This window comes from Rhyacophila brunnea, unplaced genomic scaffold, assembly GCF_057557595.1.
Source record: "Rhyacophila brunnea isolate RB1 unplaced genomic scaffold, BYU_Rbru_1.0 scaffold_2, whole genome shotgun sequence".
Classification (NCBI taxonomy): domain Eukaryota; kingdom Metazoa; phylum Arthropoda; class Insecta; order Trichoptera; family Rhyacophilidae; genus Rhyacophila; species Rhyacophila brunnea.
Genome location: NW_028232859.1, coordinates 6401302 through 6419846, shown reverse-complemented (window position 1 = coordinate 6419846; position 18545 = coordinate 6401302). Strand labels below are relative to the sequence as shown.

General features: G+C 33.9%; 2 protein-coding genes across 2 annotated transcripts in view; one reads left to right on the top strand and one right to left on the bottom strand.

The window, feature by feature from the left end:
* Nup54 (nuclear pore complex protein Nup54) overlaps window positions 1-17875 on the bottom strand; it is a 33497-nt gene extending 15622 nt beyond the window's left edge. The window contains exon 1 of the mRNA XM_085947821.1: window positions 17696-17875. Coding sequence (XP_085803947.1) covers window positions 17696-17759 — 64 coding nt within the window. The 5' untranslated portion in view covers window positions 17760-17875. The remainder of the gene's footprint in view (window positions 1-17695) is intronic.
* Window positions 6287-12795, top strand: LOC147071765 (uncharacterized). Its single transcript, XM_085946809.1, has 3 exons — window positions 6287-6417; window positions 9711-10308; window positions 11913-12795. Exons 2-3 carry the CDS (start codon window positions 9720-9722, stop codon window positions 12296-12298), a joined length of 975 nt encoding a protein of 324 aa, XP_085802935.1. The 5' UTR covers window positions 6287-6417; window positions 9711-9719; the 3' UTR covers window positions 12299-12795.
* Window positions 17876-18545: the final 670 nt, after the last annotated feature.

The window sequence follows — 18545 nt, the reverse complement described above, 5'->3', positions numbered from 1 at the left end:
AACATTAAAATTTATAAAAAAAGTAAAATAGGAAAACGCGGTGACAAAAAAATTGTCGATAAACGTTATTATTACATTAAGACTCTACCACAACAGGATATACGACTGACCACAGAATTATTATAAAAGAAAAAAACCATTCCAGGTTGAATATTACTAATCCTCCATTCTTATCTACTTATGCATTTCTAGTACCTACATAATATTATTATTAAAACATGTACGACGCATCCATGGCAGCCGCGTTTTCAACGTTTTTATCTTCTTGGTTAAAATAAAAGAAGTTTATGGAATGCTAAATTACACGATAATTAATTCTGAAAAAGCAATCGTTGACCACTATTTTTACCTACCATATAAGAAAGTATTATTAAAACATTCAATCCAATGAAATGTTGTACTTGTTTATCCATTGAATAATGAAAAGTAGATAGTTTGAATAAAGAACACAGCAATTTCTGGTGTGAGTCAATATTGGTAGGTACACATCATGACATGACAGTAAAGTTGTACACAATATTTTCAATTAATGACAACACGGAATTGGGTACATACCATCATAAAAATAATTTAATGAATGATTATTGCGGCATAGGTTCTACAATTTTTTACAATTTGAATAATTAGATTATTTGATAAAATATTTTTCATAATGTATTGTTTAAGTTCCAGAAGATATTATAGGTGTAGAACCAGCTCTCTAATATATATCTCCAGAGAGTATTTGTTAGTTATTTGGTCACATATAATCAGAAGGGAAAACGGTAATTTGGAAAGCCTCATCGTTAGCAGAAATATTGAAAGTCGACCTGGGAAAAGGTGGTCGCCTACTCGATAGTCAGATGAAGTGAATGATGCCGCAAATTTTTAGGATCAGCTACGGCGAAGTGCAGGGATCGCTGAAGAGATATAACTACGACCATGGCCCCCACATCTTGAAGCGGGCCCCCAGGTCAGGATCTTGGGCGGGCCCCCCTACCTATCACTATGGTTAAAGGCTGTCTGACGTTCTCCAGTGTCGTTTTTCAAATGGTGTTCGAGGTCAAATAAAATTCAGTGTAATTTAGCAATTTTTTAACACATCGAATTGTGGAGTTGTCGAGTATAATAGTACAACAACCATATATTTTAAAATGGTAATAAGTCCAAAGTAAAATAGCGCCACAGTCGACTTTTTTGCTATTAGAGACAATTTAAGATGTGTATTTATCTCATTTATCTGGTCGATCCGTCACGCCCTCTCTGAGACTGGGCCCCTAGGCTAGAGCCCTGTCTGCCCCCACTCTTGTGGGGGCCATGACTATGACGTTTAAAAGTGGTCACGATTCTCAACAGTGTGGGACACCATAACAATGAAGTTTACTTCTTGAAACAAAAACTTGATACTAAAACTCATTAGTAAACCACTAAAAGTATTCATCATCACTCATAATCGCAGAAAATTGACCACAACAAATAGAAGTGGGTCATTTAACGTCACTTTGATAAGAAATAGACTGAAAATAATGTATAAACTAATTTAATTCAGTAGTGTAATCGAATGACTTCAGGTAACCTTAATAAAAATGGCAGACGATCAAGTAAGATTTCTTAGATGGCTGGGGCTTGGAATATTCAAAAATTTGGGAGGAAGCTGAATATCTTGAAAGGAAGATATTATAAGATATAGAAAAGTATAAATCACCCAATGACGAAGCCTCCATACTACGCGTTTAATTAAAGTCTACCTTCTTAAAAAATACAAATAACCTACAAATATACACTTCAAAGGTAAAAAAAAAAAACCAACAGAGCCATCCATTTCTAAGTATTGAATTTAGGATATATGAGGCGTGTATTTTCAAAGTGAACTTATTCCACTTTAACAAATTTTTGGCAAAAGCCGATTGGAATAAGTTACTTTTGTAACTAACACCGATTTCGAAGTTGATTTTTCTACTGGATTGAATGCTTTAGGTTCTTCCAAACAAAAAATACTTGTTCAAAAATTTATCCTTTAAGGAAGGCGAAGTCCTACCAGAGGCACCTAACGGAAAAATACGAAGCTTGCAATTTGAGATTTTTTTTGATAATTTACAATTTCAACTGTCTTAATCAATAAATATGTATCTGAAAACATTAAAAAGAAAATATTTTTTTTATTTTAAGTCAAAGATAAACTTACAATAATTTTTTTTTTGTGCATATTTTTGTGCGAGTGTATTTTTGACATGTGATGGAAGTTGCGTGAGCCGATGGAACACAATTTATTATTATGATTATTCATTGCGATTTGAGGCTATGTTTATGTAAGTATTATTTATAATAGAGTAAAATTCTATATCAATAAATAAATAAATTTTGTGAATGTTGAGTTGGTAAATAATTCAAACAATGGTATGTTGTAAATTTACAATATTTAGACACTTCATACACAAAAATACATATTTTTACAGTTTAGGATAATATTTGTCGCATATCCCATGTAAATTTATTTATTAGCGGTTTATAATAATTGAAGACAATAATAATTATTATGTTTCATCACAAAAGCCAATATCACCTTTCAGTTAAACCAATAAATAGGCTATGTTTTACTTTTGATTTGTAATAAATTATTATTGTTAACGAAAATAGTTGTACAGTCATCTGTTTAAGCAAAGATGGTCGAAATAGCGGTTTGCTAAATTTTCAAACACAGGTTTTTCAGAATTTCGAGAGATGAAAAAAATCGAGAAATCACAAGCTCTACTTGTTACACTATTTGTGGTTTTTATTACAATATTATTACAAGATATTTTTATTTGGCAACTGCATATATTTTAAACTTAAAATTAGTAGAAATAAGAATTTTGTCAATAATGCTAGTGTCCCTGATAATTAACTAAGAAATTGGGAGAAATGAGTAATTACCATAAGGTGCAGAACCTAATTGAATCGGATTAGAGCTTGTAATTTCTAGACTTTTTTCGTTTCTCAAGATTGGAAGAATTCTCGAATTCATGATTTTTTTTTTCTTGAGATCAAATTCGTAAACATTTTTAGCCTTTCTTGCCAAAGAAAATGTTCACCAGCGAATATAGAAAATTCCGTTCCAGTTTAATTTTTAGTAATTTTTTTTTTCGATTTTCTTGGTCACATTTTTTTACCGCCGAATTAGCTTTTCTTGGACAATATTTTTTTAAGCGCGAACAAGCTATTCCGTTCTCGAATTTTCGACAATTTCGTTGATGATTTCTCAAGATTTCTTCAGAGATTTGATTATTTATCGATTGCAACCTCTACTTTGGATTTCAATATATTCCACTTGTAGTTAAAAGGTACATATCACAGTTTTCGTTGGGTTACTTCTTTTCTGTATATACCTACGTATTATACCCAATATTGTAGTTGCAACGAACTTGTAATTTGTGATGTTCGTCCATGTATATAAAAATAATTGAATTTGTATTCCCTTACCGATATATATTTTTTTTCCAATACGGGTTTTTCAAATTGTAAAAACACGCAATAATGATCCAAGGTTGCCAGTGACAGAGAAATACAAATTAAAATATATGATAATATCCTCGTGTACTAAAACATGTATTGAAACATTCTGAAGATGAAATATTTTTTTTGATATGCATGATAATAATTTCAATATTGACAATTATTGGTGTAATATAATATTATTATTTTGGAGCTTTTCGGCTACCGTTACATATCGGTCGTATGAAATAAAGCGCCGTGCCGCGCGATCTTAGCGATCTTTTTTAGCGATCTCTCTAAGCGATCTTAACCATTAATTCAATATCTTGTCAATTACAAATTAATTAAATTCCAATTTAGTATGATAATCGTAGTAATATTACACATAAGATAGTGATACACTGATTAGTGTGTTAATATTGAGGAATTATATCAATATTTCTCCCCCTGCCAATGGATGGGTAATAACGCGAAAAAATGACATTTAAAACCACAGAATGATTATAATAATTAATAATGCTTCTGATTGACAATGGTTGAATTATTGCGTATTAATCATATTTATTTATTATAATATGTACTTGCATACATCGTGCGGGATTTCAAAAATTACGATACCATTACATTTCCTATACATTTTTTAATCGATACAGTACTCCATTGCAGTGGCGTAATTGGGATAAAATATGGCACTTTTCTATTCAAATTTATACGAGAAAATCTTATTAAAATGTGCACAAACGTCTGTATAGTTATATAGTACACAATATGCTAAAAAATACAACACCAGTACAAACAACATCCTCTGGGAATATCGTAAAATGTGTACGGAAAGGGAAGAGATGCGGGTCTGTCTGAGCTGGTCGCCACAAAGGCCAATTTTGTTGCATTTAGAAAATTTGAGGTGTCATACTGCCAACGTAAAGATCTCTTTACTTAAATTCTTTAGCAGTTTGGTAAAAGCTTTCGCTAATTACCATTTTTTGCCTGTACATGTTCTTCTCTCCCATGGGCACTTTTAACTAGATGCCATGTAAATTCAGTCAAAGCACACTTGACTGCATGGCGACCCAAGTCTTTGGCAACTGTTCTCGAGACATTCCCAGTCATAAAAAATACTGATGCTTTATACTAAACGCAGGGTCAACTCCGAATCACCTTTGTCGTACCAATGGTGGTATTGTATTATGATTCCTGTATAATGGATACGGCACGAAAAGGAGAAAGAAAAAATAAAACTGGAAGAAAATTAACACGTATTTTTACGTTATTCGCATATAAAACATAACGCACGTCCAATTTTACCAACAGCTTCCCGCACCTATATCTGAAATCAAAACAGGCATGACATGACCGCACGATTTAGACTTGCTTATCTTGTCACGTGTTCGTCAAATACGAAATCATCACCTCTGCGAATTTATATCCAAGGTAAGGCTGGTTGTAATAGTCACACTTTCCTCCTGACTCTCCCGATCCAGTGAACCAGGAGCGAGGGAATACATAATCACGAAAAAGTTTCCACATAGGACCTATGTCATGGGGTGAACCATAATAATTTATAGGTGGGATAGTAACGAGTTGGATTCAGAGACCTTCATCGTCCAAAACTGGAGACACGTGACTTTTGACATACCTGGATGGAGACGGATGCTAAACTCATATAGAGTTGTAGCGAGAGGAAGAATAAGAAGATATCCTGACTCATTAAACAGAGCTTTTATTAGAATATATCAAAATTACTTCCTATAGCCGAAGTGGATATACGTTTTTTTTATTTATGAGATTGATTATTTTATAATATTTATTTATCCAGTTCTGGTAGATATTGTTATGATAACATTACTATCTTCTTCTTCTACGATGAGTCTACATCTCGAATCAAACTTCAGTCTCTTCACAGTTTTCGTTTAATCCAAGGTCCGCATTCAACCCGGACTTACACTTACTTACTTACAGAAATAAATTTATTATAAAACTATTGTGATGTTGGGATATTATTTTTTTTTCGACCATGTACGATTATAATAAACTCATATGGGCCTCCACAGAGTGGAGTTTTGTATTAAGGCTATACCTCAGCTGAGGCATGGTATTAAAAAGATCATGATTAGGCGATGCGCGGATTGTGCAAACGACGCGAGCCGAACGAAATATAATTTGTCATAAAAATTCAACATGCGTCATTTTTATGTTATGTTTATTATTATATTCGTAATAATAATAGTATATTCATTGACATGTTTTCTTTTTCGTACATGCGGAACGTTTTTTAGTCATCTTTACACGATTTAAGAATATATTCCCCCGACGCCATCACAGAACAAATTGACGTGCAAACACGTCGACTATCGCTCTCCGAATGGCAACGCGGCCGAAATTTCGTTCCACATGCAGTTGAAAAATATTTGCCGTTTCACTTATGTACGCTCTTAACAGATTTTATAGTAGGGATACTTAATAGTACAGGATATTAAAGTAGATAGTTATTAAAAAAAATAGATATGTCATTACACTATTTACTTCGTTATTATTTTACCACAATGCAAACTGTATATAAATATTTCCGATTTGTTCCTATTATGGTGTAATTTTTTCATCAGAATTAGACAGACGTTCTGGAACAATATCTATATTGCCCTGATTGAATGACTAATACAAATTAATGAAAGCAACGAACGACTGGATGCGAATATTATCGCAGTTTATACCGGAAAAAGTTTATACATAATATTTCCAAGACATTTCCCGGGGGAGACCTATCGCAAACCAGACAGGATGTGACACCACGTCTCATGAACCTCACTATATAACCACAACCGGACGACAGTCGGTCACAGTCGATCATAGATAGCAGCAATAAGTCGAAGTATTTGCAGAAGTTTTAGTCATTTATTAATATCAGTTCAGTGCCTACACCCACTTGGATTACCAGTTGTATCAGTGAAAGGATAATCAAAAATCTAGGTAAATTATTTTAATAATTAAAGAATTTTAAACAACTCTAGAGAAAGTTTGCTTGTAATATCATTTCAACTGCACTTATAGTTAAACGATTTTTTTGTGTGAAATCGAGATAATAAGGTTTGATTTAAATTTATACACATATGTAATATTTTGTAAATTTAGGATAAGTGAAAAAGTAGTAATTCAGAGATCGGTATAGGTACAGTTTTACTAAGCTTTGTGACGTCTTTCATTCGGTCAATCCAAAACTATTGAAATAATGATAGTATGATTTAACACTGAAGTTTGCTTTTTTCGTTTTGCAGAGAGAAATTAAGTTTCAAAGTCTTCTAATGACAAATATCAGTTTTGTACGTATCATAAATTGATCAAATACCACAGATAATCATTAATATTGTATATACTAATAATATATCCAACCAAAGTCTAAAATAAAAGCAAGCTGCAATTAAAACCTACAGTTTAAAAACGTTGGTTCGAAGGTGAAGATTTGCGTATTTTTTTCAATACAGTATAAATGTTGCGGTACATAGTTAATGTTTCTATGCATTTGTGTTTATCGGGTGTTTGTCTAATTTTACTCAAAATAATGATTGCAACAACGGTACAACCTTATTGGCATTACGATCGTTTTTGATAACTTGTGTCTGGCTAAGGAAATTTTAGAATATGTCATATTTTGAAGGACACATGTATGTAGTCTCGTTTTATTCATTTATTCAAGCAATCCATTTTAGAAATGGCTCAATGTTTTATATTTGTTTAAATTATAAACTTAATAATATACTACTGTGATAATATTTAAAAGAAAAAATAAATGCTTAATGTTAGTTTCGTGAGCCACCAGTTGGCAACTATTCGATTAAGTATAAAAGAGATTTGGGTGTTAAATATATTAAAATAGTGATTTGGTTTCAAAAATATCTACTGGGCATATCCTAATTACCTATAACAACTGCAAATAAGAACAACTGCAAACATGTATACCTAATACTTTTGCTTAGTAATTTAAAAACAGCTAGAAATTTATATGAAATATCGCGCACTTGTTTAACTATAAAATCTAAAACATATATTTTCTTATGTCTTGGGGGTACTCAAGTCATACAATATTATGTGTCTTAATACATTTCTGCTTCCCTATTAGCATCCCCTACCAAGAGAATGTGTTGGAAAATTGCGAGTGGAGAAGTTATTAGTTTAGAAAACCTTTCCAATAAGTCGTTTGATGTTTTATATAATTAAAAGTGTACATAATATACCTAGATACTGGGCTAAAATTCTTAAACCAAAATAGTAACATCCCACATTAACGAAGCGAAAATTGTATGATACTGCGTTGGATAAGTAGGTTTATATATGGATTGTTATTATGAATGCGCGGCAACAAATTATAAAATTTTGAGTTAAGAATAATTGAGGGGTCGAGGATTAAAGGAATACAATACAGGTGACATATGTTAAAAATGGCATTTTTTACATTACCACATAAGTACATTTTATGGATGAAAAAGGACTGAAGCACATAGGTAGGTAATTGCTTCGAATGAAAAGTAAAGTATTTTATTACTAAAATTAGATTATACTTTACTAATTCCAGTGCACAATTTTTTAATTGTTATTATTTTCATAACAACGTATCTAATTTGAATGTTGTGTCTGACATTCAAACACCGATAACACTAATAGATATAATGAAACGCCAATATTTTTTCATTGAATAATAATGGGATATTTGGGAAGAAACTGTTGAAAACAGGTGTAAAACTTACAATCGCATATTCAACTTTGAAATCGATTTGCTCAACTTTGTGACTGCACTTGTAGCATGTATGCACTTGTAACATTTTAATCCTCAGTTCCTCTTAAATTATCTTCGAAATTCTCATTTCGAAAAGAAAGTTTCATTCTGGTTCAAGTTTTCATAGTAGAATTACCGAATGGTAGGTAAGTAACAGGGAACACAAAAATAATAGGGAGTGGGTTGCCTTCTGTGTGGGGCTGCAACAAGATATCTCTAGTGTGGAGAAATATACGATACATTTAAACACATGTTAAATAATATGGCAGATAGAGTTCAATAGAGACTTGCGTATCCTAATAATATGCATTTAAGTTTGATACGTAAGCGAAACGCGCGTTCAATATTGGTAATATTTGACACTCGGCGCGCTTTGCCTTTTATGATTTCAAAGCATTGGTCCATGGCGACCGGCGTCCACATTTATATCTTATTAATCTGTTCTGTGGTAGGTATCATACTATTGAAAATATTTTTCAAAACTGTCATTTGATATAAATGAATTGTTCTGTAGGTACCTATCAATAAATGTAATAAATTTAATAGTAACCATCATAATTTAAAAACACGAGAATGACACTATCGTTATAGCAACACTTCGATTATCACAAATTGAATGAACATTAATTTCTGGTCCCGAATGTGCAAAAGTGTAGAACATTCATTATGGAAGAAAACGACTTTTCAGTTGTGGCCTTAAATAAGTTCCTGTTGAAGTTTTCATTTGCTATTCATTTCTATGGCTACCTATTAATATTGGTGGGTATGTATACCTATCAGTTGTTAAGCTGTAACTCATTCGCTGCTGACTAGATAATGAATTTTAATTACCACCTTTAAAATGCACGTTAATTACATCGATCGGCCGCCTGGTCATGACGTGCCAGGTGCGTCTTCAGCGTTCAAAGTATTAATCAAGTACCAAATGGTGCATGTGTTTTAAATAAGTTGCGTTTTTTACCAACGAAACATAGTTACCTACACTATAAGATATATATAATTATACGTTGATAATATCAAAACGTCATCAACATCAACTATTGTATCATTCGTGTAGATACTAGAATTAATTATTCGAGAAACATTCCAACAAATTGGCGATGATGATAATAATTCCAGAACATTTTCAATATCGTTGAATGCATACAAAACCCAAGACAACAGCCCAACATAACCTTAATTAGTATGTAACTCTTTCGTAAAATTAGAATGTTGACGTAGGTACATAATTACTGGTCCATAATTTGATTTAATTGGTCCATGATTTTAACATTGAAATAAAAAAAACTTTTAGGCTATAACACAATATGAGATGTTCTTTCTTATCTTCGTTCGACTACGGAAAACAAATCTTAAGAAAGCAAGAGTGTCTGTTTGCTACAATTAATAAAATATGCAATAACGCGAAATTATTTGCAGCTAATTTCGTTAAGTATCATCCGCACAGAAAGAGGTTTTTCTTCAACATCTTTGGTATAAATTGTATTTACAGATTATCAAAATGGCACCGCACAACGAATTCGTGGAACAGTTTCAACAGCAAGATTTCGACCAGCAGCAGCAGAACGAGCAGTACTATCAGCAACAGTCGTACAACAATCATCACCCCTTCAAGAGTCCGCACAGTTTCCCCGGCCAGCATGGTTACGGCGGAGACGACTACGGCAATCACCCCAACTTTGGAAATCACCCCAACTTTGGCAATCACCCCAACTTTGGGAATCACCCCGACATTGGACATCACCATGGATTCGAGACAACTGCGAAAATCCCGGTCCTCTTTCCCGGCGTCGATACCACTGTGAATGTGGCCGACATCGAGGACATCATCACCGAGGCGGTTGTCACAACCACCGAAGCCGCTGCGGCAATAGGGGACGACCTGACCGGGGTGATCGGGGGCGACCTGGGCGGGGCGATCGACGAGGCGTTGGGAGCTATTTCAGGCAATGCGACCGGGACAGCTACGGGACTTGATGTGGATGTCGTCAAGGAGCTGGTGACGGAGATTACCGAAAGGGTGACCGATGTTGCCGAAAGCGTGACTGATGTCGCTGACATCGTAACGGAAGATGGACACTCTAACTTTGGTAAGTGAAACCGATAAATTGTTTTTTTTTTAAGTATATTTTTTAAATCTAGCCGGAAGAGTAAGTCTGGCGCGTGACGCGAGTCGGTCTCATATTTTGTTCAAATGCCTCTTGACGTGAGTATATAAGTAGGTACCGACTGTGGGTGTATATTTGTGTGTACCAGTATACCTCTGGCACAGGGGAATACACATATATTTGTTATTTCCAAATGTTCAACGGCGATTGGAGATAACCGGTTTGACTCCTGACCAGTGACCACTACACCAGTCATTTCTTGATAGGCCACTGTGGATTCAGTGCCAAGCTCTTTGAGGTCGGATTTGCCACCCTACCAATATGTCCATGTGGCGGAGACCTACAGGATGCAAATCACATCCTCTGGGAATGTTCGAGAATGTGGTCCGAAAGGGAAGAGATGCTCAAGTTGATTCACTCAGCTGTTGGGCCCATCAAACCAACCGACCTTGTCACCAAAAGGCAAATTTTGTTGCATTTAAAAAATTGCGGCGTCTTATTGCGGATGTGAAGATGTCTTCACATAGCTTTGTATGCATGTATTGTTTTTTGTGCTATATGTTTATTAATATATATTATATACATATTTCATGAACAATAATTACGCACGTAACGTTATGAGAGTGAAATAATTGGTGAATTTTTATGGGATAAAACTAACAATGAAGTAATTTATGAGGATTTTTCATTTGACAACTTCGCCCAACTCAACCACATCACATTTGCGTCGATTAACTGACCGAAGGAAATTGAAATTAACTTACAAGTTTGGCATTAAACCACTGGGCACTGCCTAAAGATGTGAATTTAAATAATAGACGACATAACATCACTAATACAATGAAAGTTCAAAAAACAAAGATCACTAAGTTGGATCTTAAAATATGCGTAAAACAAAGATCTCAGGGTAAGGGTGGACTGTCTCGTATTATACTGCCTCTATATGCAAATGTAAAATTACTATATATGGGCAGTCATACGTATTTATTTTCATTGAACTAAGACTACAGTTTACAGATGGTGTTGGTTAGTTTTTTAAATTTAATTAAACCATGCGAAACCAAACCATAATAGATAACAGTCAAAAAACACTTGCCTATCTATAAAATATTTAAAATTATGCCATTAAATTATACATAATTTTGGATACTTTACCTATAATAATATTTTTTATCTATTATAGTTTGGTTTAGGCAGGGCTTAATTAAAAAAAAAACTAACAACATGTGTAATATGTACCTATTTCTAATTCAACGAAAACCAATAAGTAAGTATGAATGAAAAAGTGTGCACAATTTTGTCGATTGTCCAAAATATAGCAAAACTATTATGTTTTGGTTTAGGTAGGGTGTAATTGATTTTTAAAAACTAACCAACACCATCTGTAGTAGTCTTGGTTCAATAAAAACAAATACGTATGACTAACAAAGTTTAATGTATGGCGGATCTTAACAGTCTACCTCCACCCTTCACCACTGGCATGGACAATAATGGGATACCGTTACTATCTCGGACACCAATATTTATTATACTTAATGTAAATAATTGTATATTAAAATAAAACCTCATAAAACATCTTTCTACAGATCTAGCGACGACGGTGAAAGATTTCTTCGACCATGACAACGGAGAGATCGAATCGAAGTTCGAGTACCATTATAATAACGCCCCCCCCAGCCACGACGACGAGAAGAAATACCTCACGCTCATCATCATTTTGGCGGTGATGGTTGTGTTGGCCCTTATTGCGCTGGGAGTGTATTTATATAAGAAACGACAAAACTCCGGCTTCAACCAGATGACGGGTGTGAACGTTGTCGGTAAGGCATACGAACCTGGTAAGTTCGGGGAGAGTGAGAAAAAGTCGGCACAGATGCAAGCAGAACATTCGAAAGGGGCGTCCTCCACGCAAATCGACGAGAGACACTTAAAACACACCGATAACACTCCGATAAAAGGAATGAAGGATTAATAAGATTCTTTAACAATTTAACTATTTATTTTAAAATAAGCGCACCTATACTCTCTTTGTAAATATTCTAATATGTTCTGTATAAAATAATAACCTATTGTCAATGAATGTTTCACAGCAGTAGGTACATCACTTTCGTTCATTATAATGATACCTACTAACTTGCCTTTTCTGCGATTCTAATCATAATGTTATTATATATTTAAAAAGAAACCAATTGAGTAACATTTTTTCAATTTTTAAAGATGTTTAATTGACTTTATAAATAAAACCACAAATTAGAGCCACAGCATAGTGATAATGTTATAATAAATTCTAATATCTGTCACTATACTCCTTAAAATATTTTTTAACCCATAAACACCCACAGTAGATACTTAGATGCATTACCCAGATGTAATTTGAGAATATTTTTTGATACTATTTAATAATTATGTTATGTAGTTTAGTGTATTTGATTATTAAATTATTTATATAAAAAAACATCAGTGCATCTTTAATTTGTTTTAATCGTCCATTATTCACAAACCTATTAGGTACCGAATGTAGATCGCACATAGAAAAAATGTCTCGACTGGCATATGGTCATAAATCAAAGCCGTCGTCAATGTCGCTCTCCGCACGCACAGGCGAAACCATGCCGGGACAGTGATGTCACTTGGCAAGCCGAAACGAATGAAAAAGCAGCTTCTGCACATGCGGTGATACAACATTTTGTAATTTGTGACCCATGTCGAGTGAAATTTGTTACATGCGACAAGCAGATGTCTTTTCTACGAATAATGTCGCATCGACACCATGTGCAGCTGTACATTTATGGGCACTATACACTGTCTCTGTATGAACGTTTCTATCTCTATCTTAGCGTGACACCATGTGGTGTGGTGAAATCTAATGTGTTCGGGCCATAAGCTATGTGTTTTATGAATGAACATTGTTTTTTTTTTTTTAATTTTTACGCGTCATGCCCAACGTGTATCTTTCAACGCAGCGTTACGCTATTCATAATTTTTGGATTTCTCTTACATTAAGAGTCTATGTTTCACACGCATACGTGAGCGTTGATAGCACACATTGGTTGAACACTTTACAGTGGACACAACGAAGACACAACAGGAGGTCACTTTTGAAGACACTATTCAGGTGCCCAAATGCACTGCATGCCAGTTTGTTTCTGCGCACCGTCAATTGACATTTATTGTCCAAGATAGACGTAGTTGTTGACCTTTCGATTTGTGTGCCATTAATGAGGATCGCTTTTAGTTCAGCAAAGCAGTCAATCATTACTTTTATCTTTAAATCTGCCTTGTGGCTTTTATTTGCAAACTCTTGGATCCTGTTCTGAAGGTTTTCTGGGTCATTCCAAAAGACAACAATGTCGTCTACAAAACGCAGGTGACTAAGGTAATCGCCGTTAATGTAGATTCCACTGTTCTCCCAGTCAAATCGCCTGAATATATCTTCTAGAGTAGCGGTGAATAATTTGGGTGAGATTGTGTCGCCTTGTTGGACCCCCTTGCTAATAGGAAACCTGTAAGTCGGCTTATGAAGCTTTACAATGGTGGTTGCATCATTGTATAATGTATATTATGATATTCAGAATGTTTATATAATGCCTAGAGATTCCTTGATTGAACAAGGCGTTTATAATTGACGATTTTTTGATAGAATCTAATGCTTTTTCATAATCAATGAAACCTAGGTAGGGAGGTAGTCTATATTCTGATGTCGTTCTATAATTTCCCTGATCGTCTGTATATAATCGATTCCTCTTCTGAATCCGGCTTGCTCTCTCAGTTGGTTATCTTCTAGCACAGTTTCTAGGCGGTTGGAGAGTATTTTTGTAAAAGCTTTGTATAGAATTGGCAATAAACTGATTGGCGATTTTGTGTATTTAAAAATAGATAAATACAAACAAAACATTGATATTCTGTTAAGTAGGAAGCAAGTCACGGGCTTAATGTTAAAACTATACTACTCTATTTAACGCGACCATAAAGCTAAAACAGGCGCTTGTGACGGCCAGGTACTAATATATCTGCTTGGTAAGTCGTGGGGTCACATCTTGTTTTTCAATGTACACCCACCCGATCCTCTTTTTGCCGGGGGGATACGTTCCAAAGACTACCGTGCAAAACAAAACCGTGTAAAAAAAGATAAGGCGCCCATACAAAAATGGTAGATAGGTTCCATTACTTAAAATCAACTCAAAATACGAAATTCTTGAACCCACAAAAAATCGAATTTATTTATTATTTATACATAAAAATACATAATTTTCGATTAAAATTAAATTGAGCAAGAGAAATATATTCATTCAGTGTCGCTACTTGACAATAAACGTGCCCATTTAATGCTGTTTTTCGCTGGTGACGCCGAAGCACGCAGAGCATCTCTCGTATCGAAACCGAAGTGACGTGACTAGTGGCGCCATGTATGTCCATGTATATGTCTGGGCATATGTATGCCAACATATGTATGCACCAGTGGCGTGCGGTCCATTGCAACGCAATTTTTTGATAAATATGTACATACATACGTATTTTTATTCTTTTTAGTTTTTTTAAGCCGTGTTAAAGCAAAAAAATCAGTGTAAATAAAAAATAATCGGTACTTTTTTTAAACCGTGTTATTTCGAAACCGTGCAAAAAGAGGATCGGGTGTATTAGTCCATACTCTGTGTTCAAACACAGAGTATGGACTAAACAGCAGTGCGATGGGTGACTTTTGGAAAGAGGTAGGTTGTGGAGATCAGAAACAAGTACACACTAAACTTGTCAGCCATACTTACGGGAAATAAGAAGATAATACGATTACTACTAATACGATACTACTGACAATGACATACTAAATTGATGAAATGTCAATAGATTACCGACAATATAAAATTAAGAGATAGGTTTAAATTATGTATTTTCCCAAACAAATAAAAGAATTAGGAACCTGATGAAATGCTGTACAATATAAATTATGAGATAAAATTCATTTTTATTTTTTAAAATAATCTATATTTATATGTAAGTAATTGAATGCTATAGAAATTATTGTTTTTGATTATTTTTGACAAAACTGCAGTCATAGACAATAATATTACGTGCAAAGTGAGGTAGGCGTTGTCTTTAAAGCCGGAGCATTTGAGCAGACAGCACTGAGAAAATGGCGGCAAATAGAATTAAAACTGCATACAAAAAAATCTGAATTACTTCAAGCCTTCGTTAGCATGCATTGGTTAAACGATTTGTATACAGTATGACGTCTATGTATGTAAATCATAAATAAAATAGTTGAAGAAAGGTTGTTGAACTGTTGGCATATTTTATACATTTGATATGAGTTCAATACTAACTTGAAGACAGATGGTTCAGTTTATTTTTTATTTTATAACGTCTTTAACCTATTTTTCTTAGAAGGTAGTCATTGAATAATCGCCTAGTATGGAGTGTTTGCCACTGTCAAATAGGTAGAGCAAGTGGCTAACATCCGTTTTTCGTTAAAAAAATCTGTTATGAAACCACTTCGGATTGTAGTCAGTTGAAAAATAAACTTAAAAGAATATAAAAAAAACAATGTCTATAAAGTGACTAAAAAGTTGGTGAAATTGTTCCCATTGTAAACTCCATTTCTACCATTTCGTTTTAGAAATCCAAAGGTCTTCAGAGTCCACGAGGAACTTCAGTAGGTATTCGGCTGAATGCAAGAGATGGGCAAATATTGTACACAAGGATGCAACAAAGGTCTACGTAATATTATCTTACCTTGTATTCACTCAAAGACGTTGAAAAAAATCTTCATTATTGGAAACTCTTTGCATTGACTGCATTATTTAAAAGAAAATCGTCACTTATGCGATAATTAACTACAAAATCATTACCAATAATTGAAAATATCCATTAGAATTAAGTCAGTCTCAGATATAATGATTGTGGAATATATACCTACTAATAAATTTATTATAACTATAAGTATGTTTCTTATTTATAATAATATGCCGTTCCATGAATTATAATATGCCATCAAGAACTAGAAAAGAGTGAGAATAAAAATTATAATATATACAGTCGAGCTCGGTTATTACGATCACGGATATAGCGAGATCTCGGATGTAACGAGGAAATTCGTTGACATTTTAGTTTATGATTTTCTCCATACATTTATTCACTTTTATAACGAGCTACGTATCGGATATACCGAGCTAAAATATTGTCAAATTTTTTTTAAAAACTGTTAATGTGTGGATCGTTTAAAAACGTTTCGACCCTAAGCAATAAAATCCGACCGGCCGACAAGATTGAAAAAGTATCCACGCATATGGTTGAAAAAAAATCCAAGGTTTGTGAAGTAAGTAGGTACCTACCAGCGTTCATTACAATAAACAACTTCTTTTGTAGTTTATGAATGCCATGCTTGTTTCAGGGAAAAAATTCTAATTGTGTATTTTTGTTTGAATTGTGACTTTTTGTGTTATGTGACTGCTCATTTAAAAATACCTATTCTCTGATATAACGAGTAACGGTTATAACATGCAAATTCAGTCAGTCCCATCTTCCTCGTAATAACCAAGTTCGACTGTAGTACCTAATACTTTCTTATGTTTAATATTAAGGATTTATGATAACCTTTCCACAATATTATGTACTACTTAAATAGAACTTCCGATCTCCATAAGTTGGTTTTTATATTCAAGCTTTCATAAGTTCTTACATTTTTTTATGACAGAGCGTTCAAATTAATCAGTGACATTCCATTAGCAAAATGACCTCCATACATTCAAACCCCTTTCACTTTTGTCTGTAAATGTAGGTGTATAAATTCATTACCTACTCCAGGAAAAAAGGAGGAAGAATAAACAGTGATAGCATGAAAATTGAATATAATAAGAATCAACCTTGAAAAATTTAAGCAATATATTATCATTACCTACTGTATTTTATTGTTTACGTATTTAACATACAAATGCAACACGTTTCGATTAGGTACGTAATATTAGCGACGCAGACGAAAAAAAATCCTCTACTAAACCTCCTGTCGAAAGATGTATTATTTACTGTCCTTGCTGTATTTGGCGCGTAAGGAATATATGATTTGGCTAGCCACACGGGACGTCCCTTTACGAGGCGGTCCAAGGGAGAATTTATATTTATCTCCCTATTCTGGCATGCTAATAAAGCAAAGTAAACAATTTTGGGAAAGGCTACTACTGATACGGTACATTTTTTGAGGTCCATTATTGTTGTTACGTAATTTTTTACGTTAGCACAATGATGTCAATGTAGGGTTACAAAGTTATATATTAAATATATTCTAGTAAGATGGGTTGTATTTTCTAACGAAGGGGATTGTGCGTACGAGCGCGCCAAGCAACATAACCTACATGTGTTAAATGTCATTACGACTTACGTTTAGCAGTATTTCCGAAGCCCATTGATGAATTAGCAGTAGTATCGGAAAAGGGAAAAGTCATAGTGTGTCAACAGAATCAACAAAGCCACTCATATGCTAGTTTAAAATTATTAAAATTTAACAAAATAACATACAAATTTATACACTACACTGACTGAACTTGTCAAAAAAGAGAATAATTTATTTTTGTCTATGGTAAAATTATCTATTATGCTCAGTGTTGCCATATTTTCAAAGTGGAATTATAGTACCGAGCCTCCAAAATTATAGTATTTCGGCAAAAAATATAGTACGCGTTGAATGACGAATACTTTTCTGCATTTTCCAAAAATTTCGCGTAAAGTAATAAACGTCACCTTTTTTTTAGACAAAAATTCTACTGTAAGGTGATTAACATCTCGTTTTTTTAGACAAAAAATGAAATGTAAGGTGATTAACGTCTCCTTTTTTTTAGACAAAAATTCAAATAGAATGTGATTAACGTCTCGTTTTTTATCTGTTTTGCCATTTTTTATCTGTTTTTCCGAATTTTCAAAATTATAGTATTTTGGGCGTACTATACTTGTTTTATATCGTACATAGTACGCGGGCTAAAATTATAGTACAAATACTATAATTATAGTATTTGTGCTATAAATTTGGTCCGCGTACTGTATGTACATGAAGAGCTGACTGGGGGCACCATCCATTCTGCCCTGAGAGAAGCGGAAGATCGAGAAGGATGGAAAGTCTTGGTCGCTCAAAGGATGGCGAAATTTAAATGTGGTCACGATCCTCAGCCATGAGTGCACGACCAAGAAGAAGAAGACTATGTAGATATAAAACAGGTATAGTACATTAGTAGTTT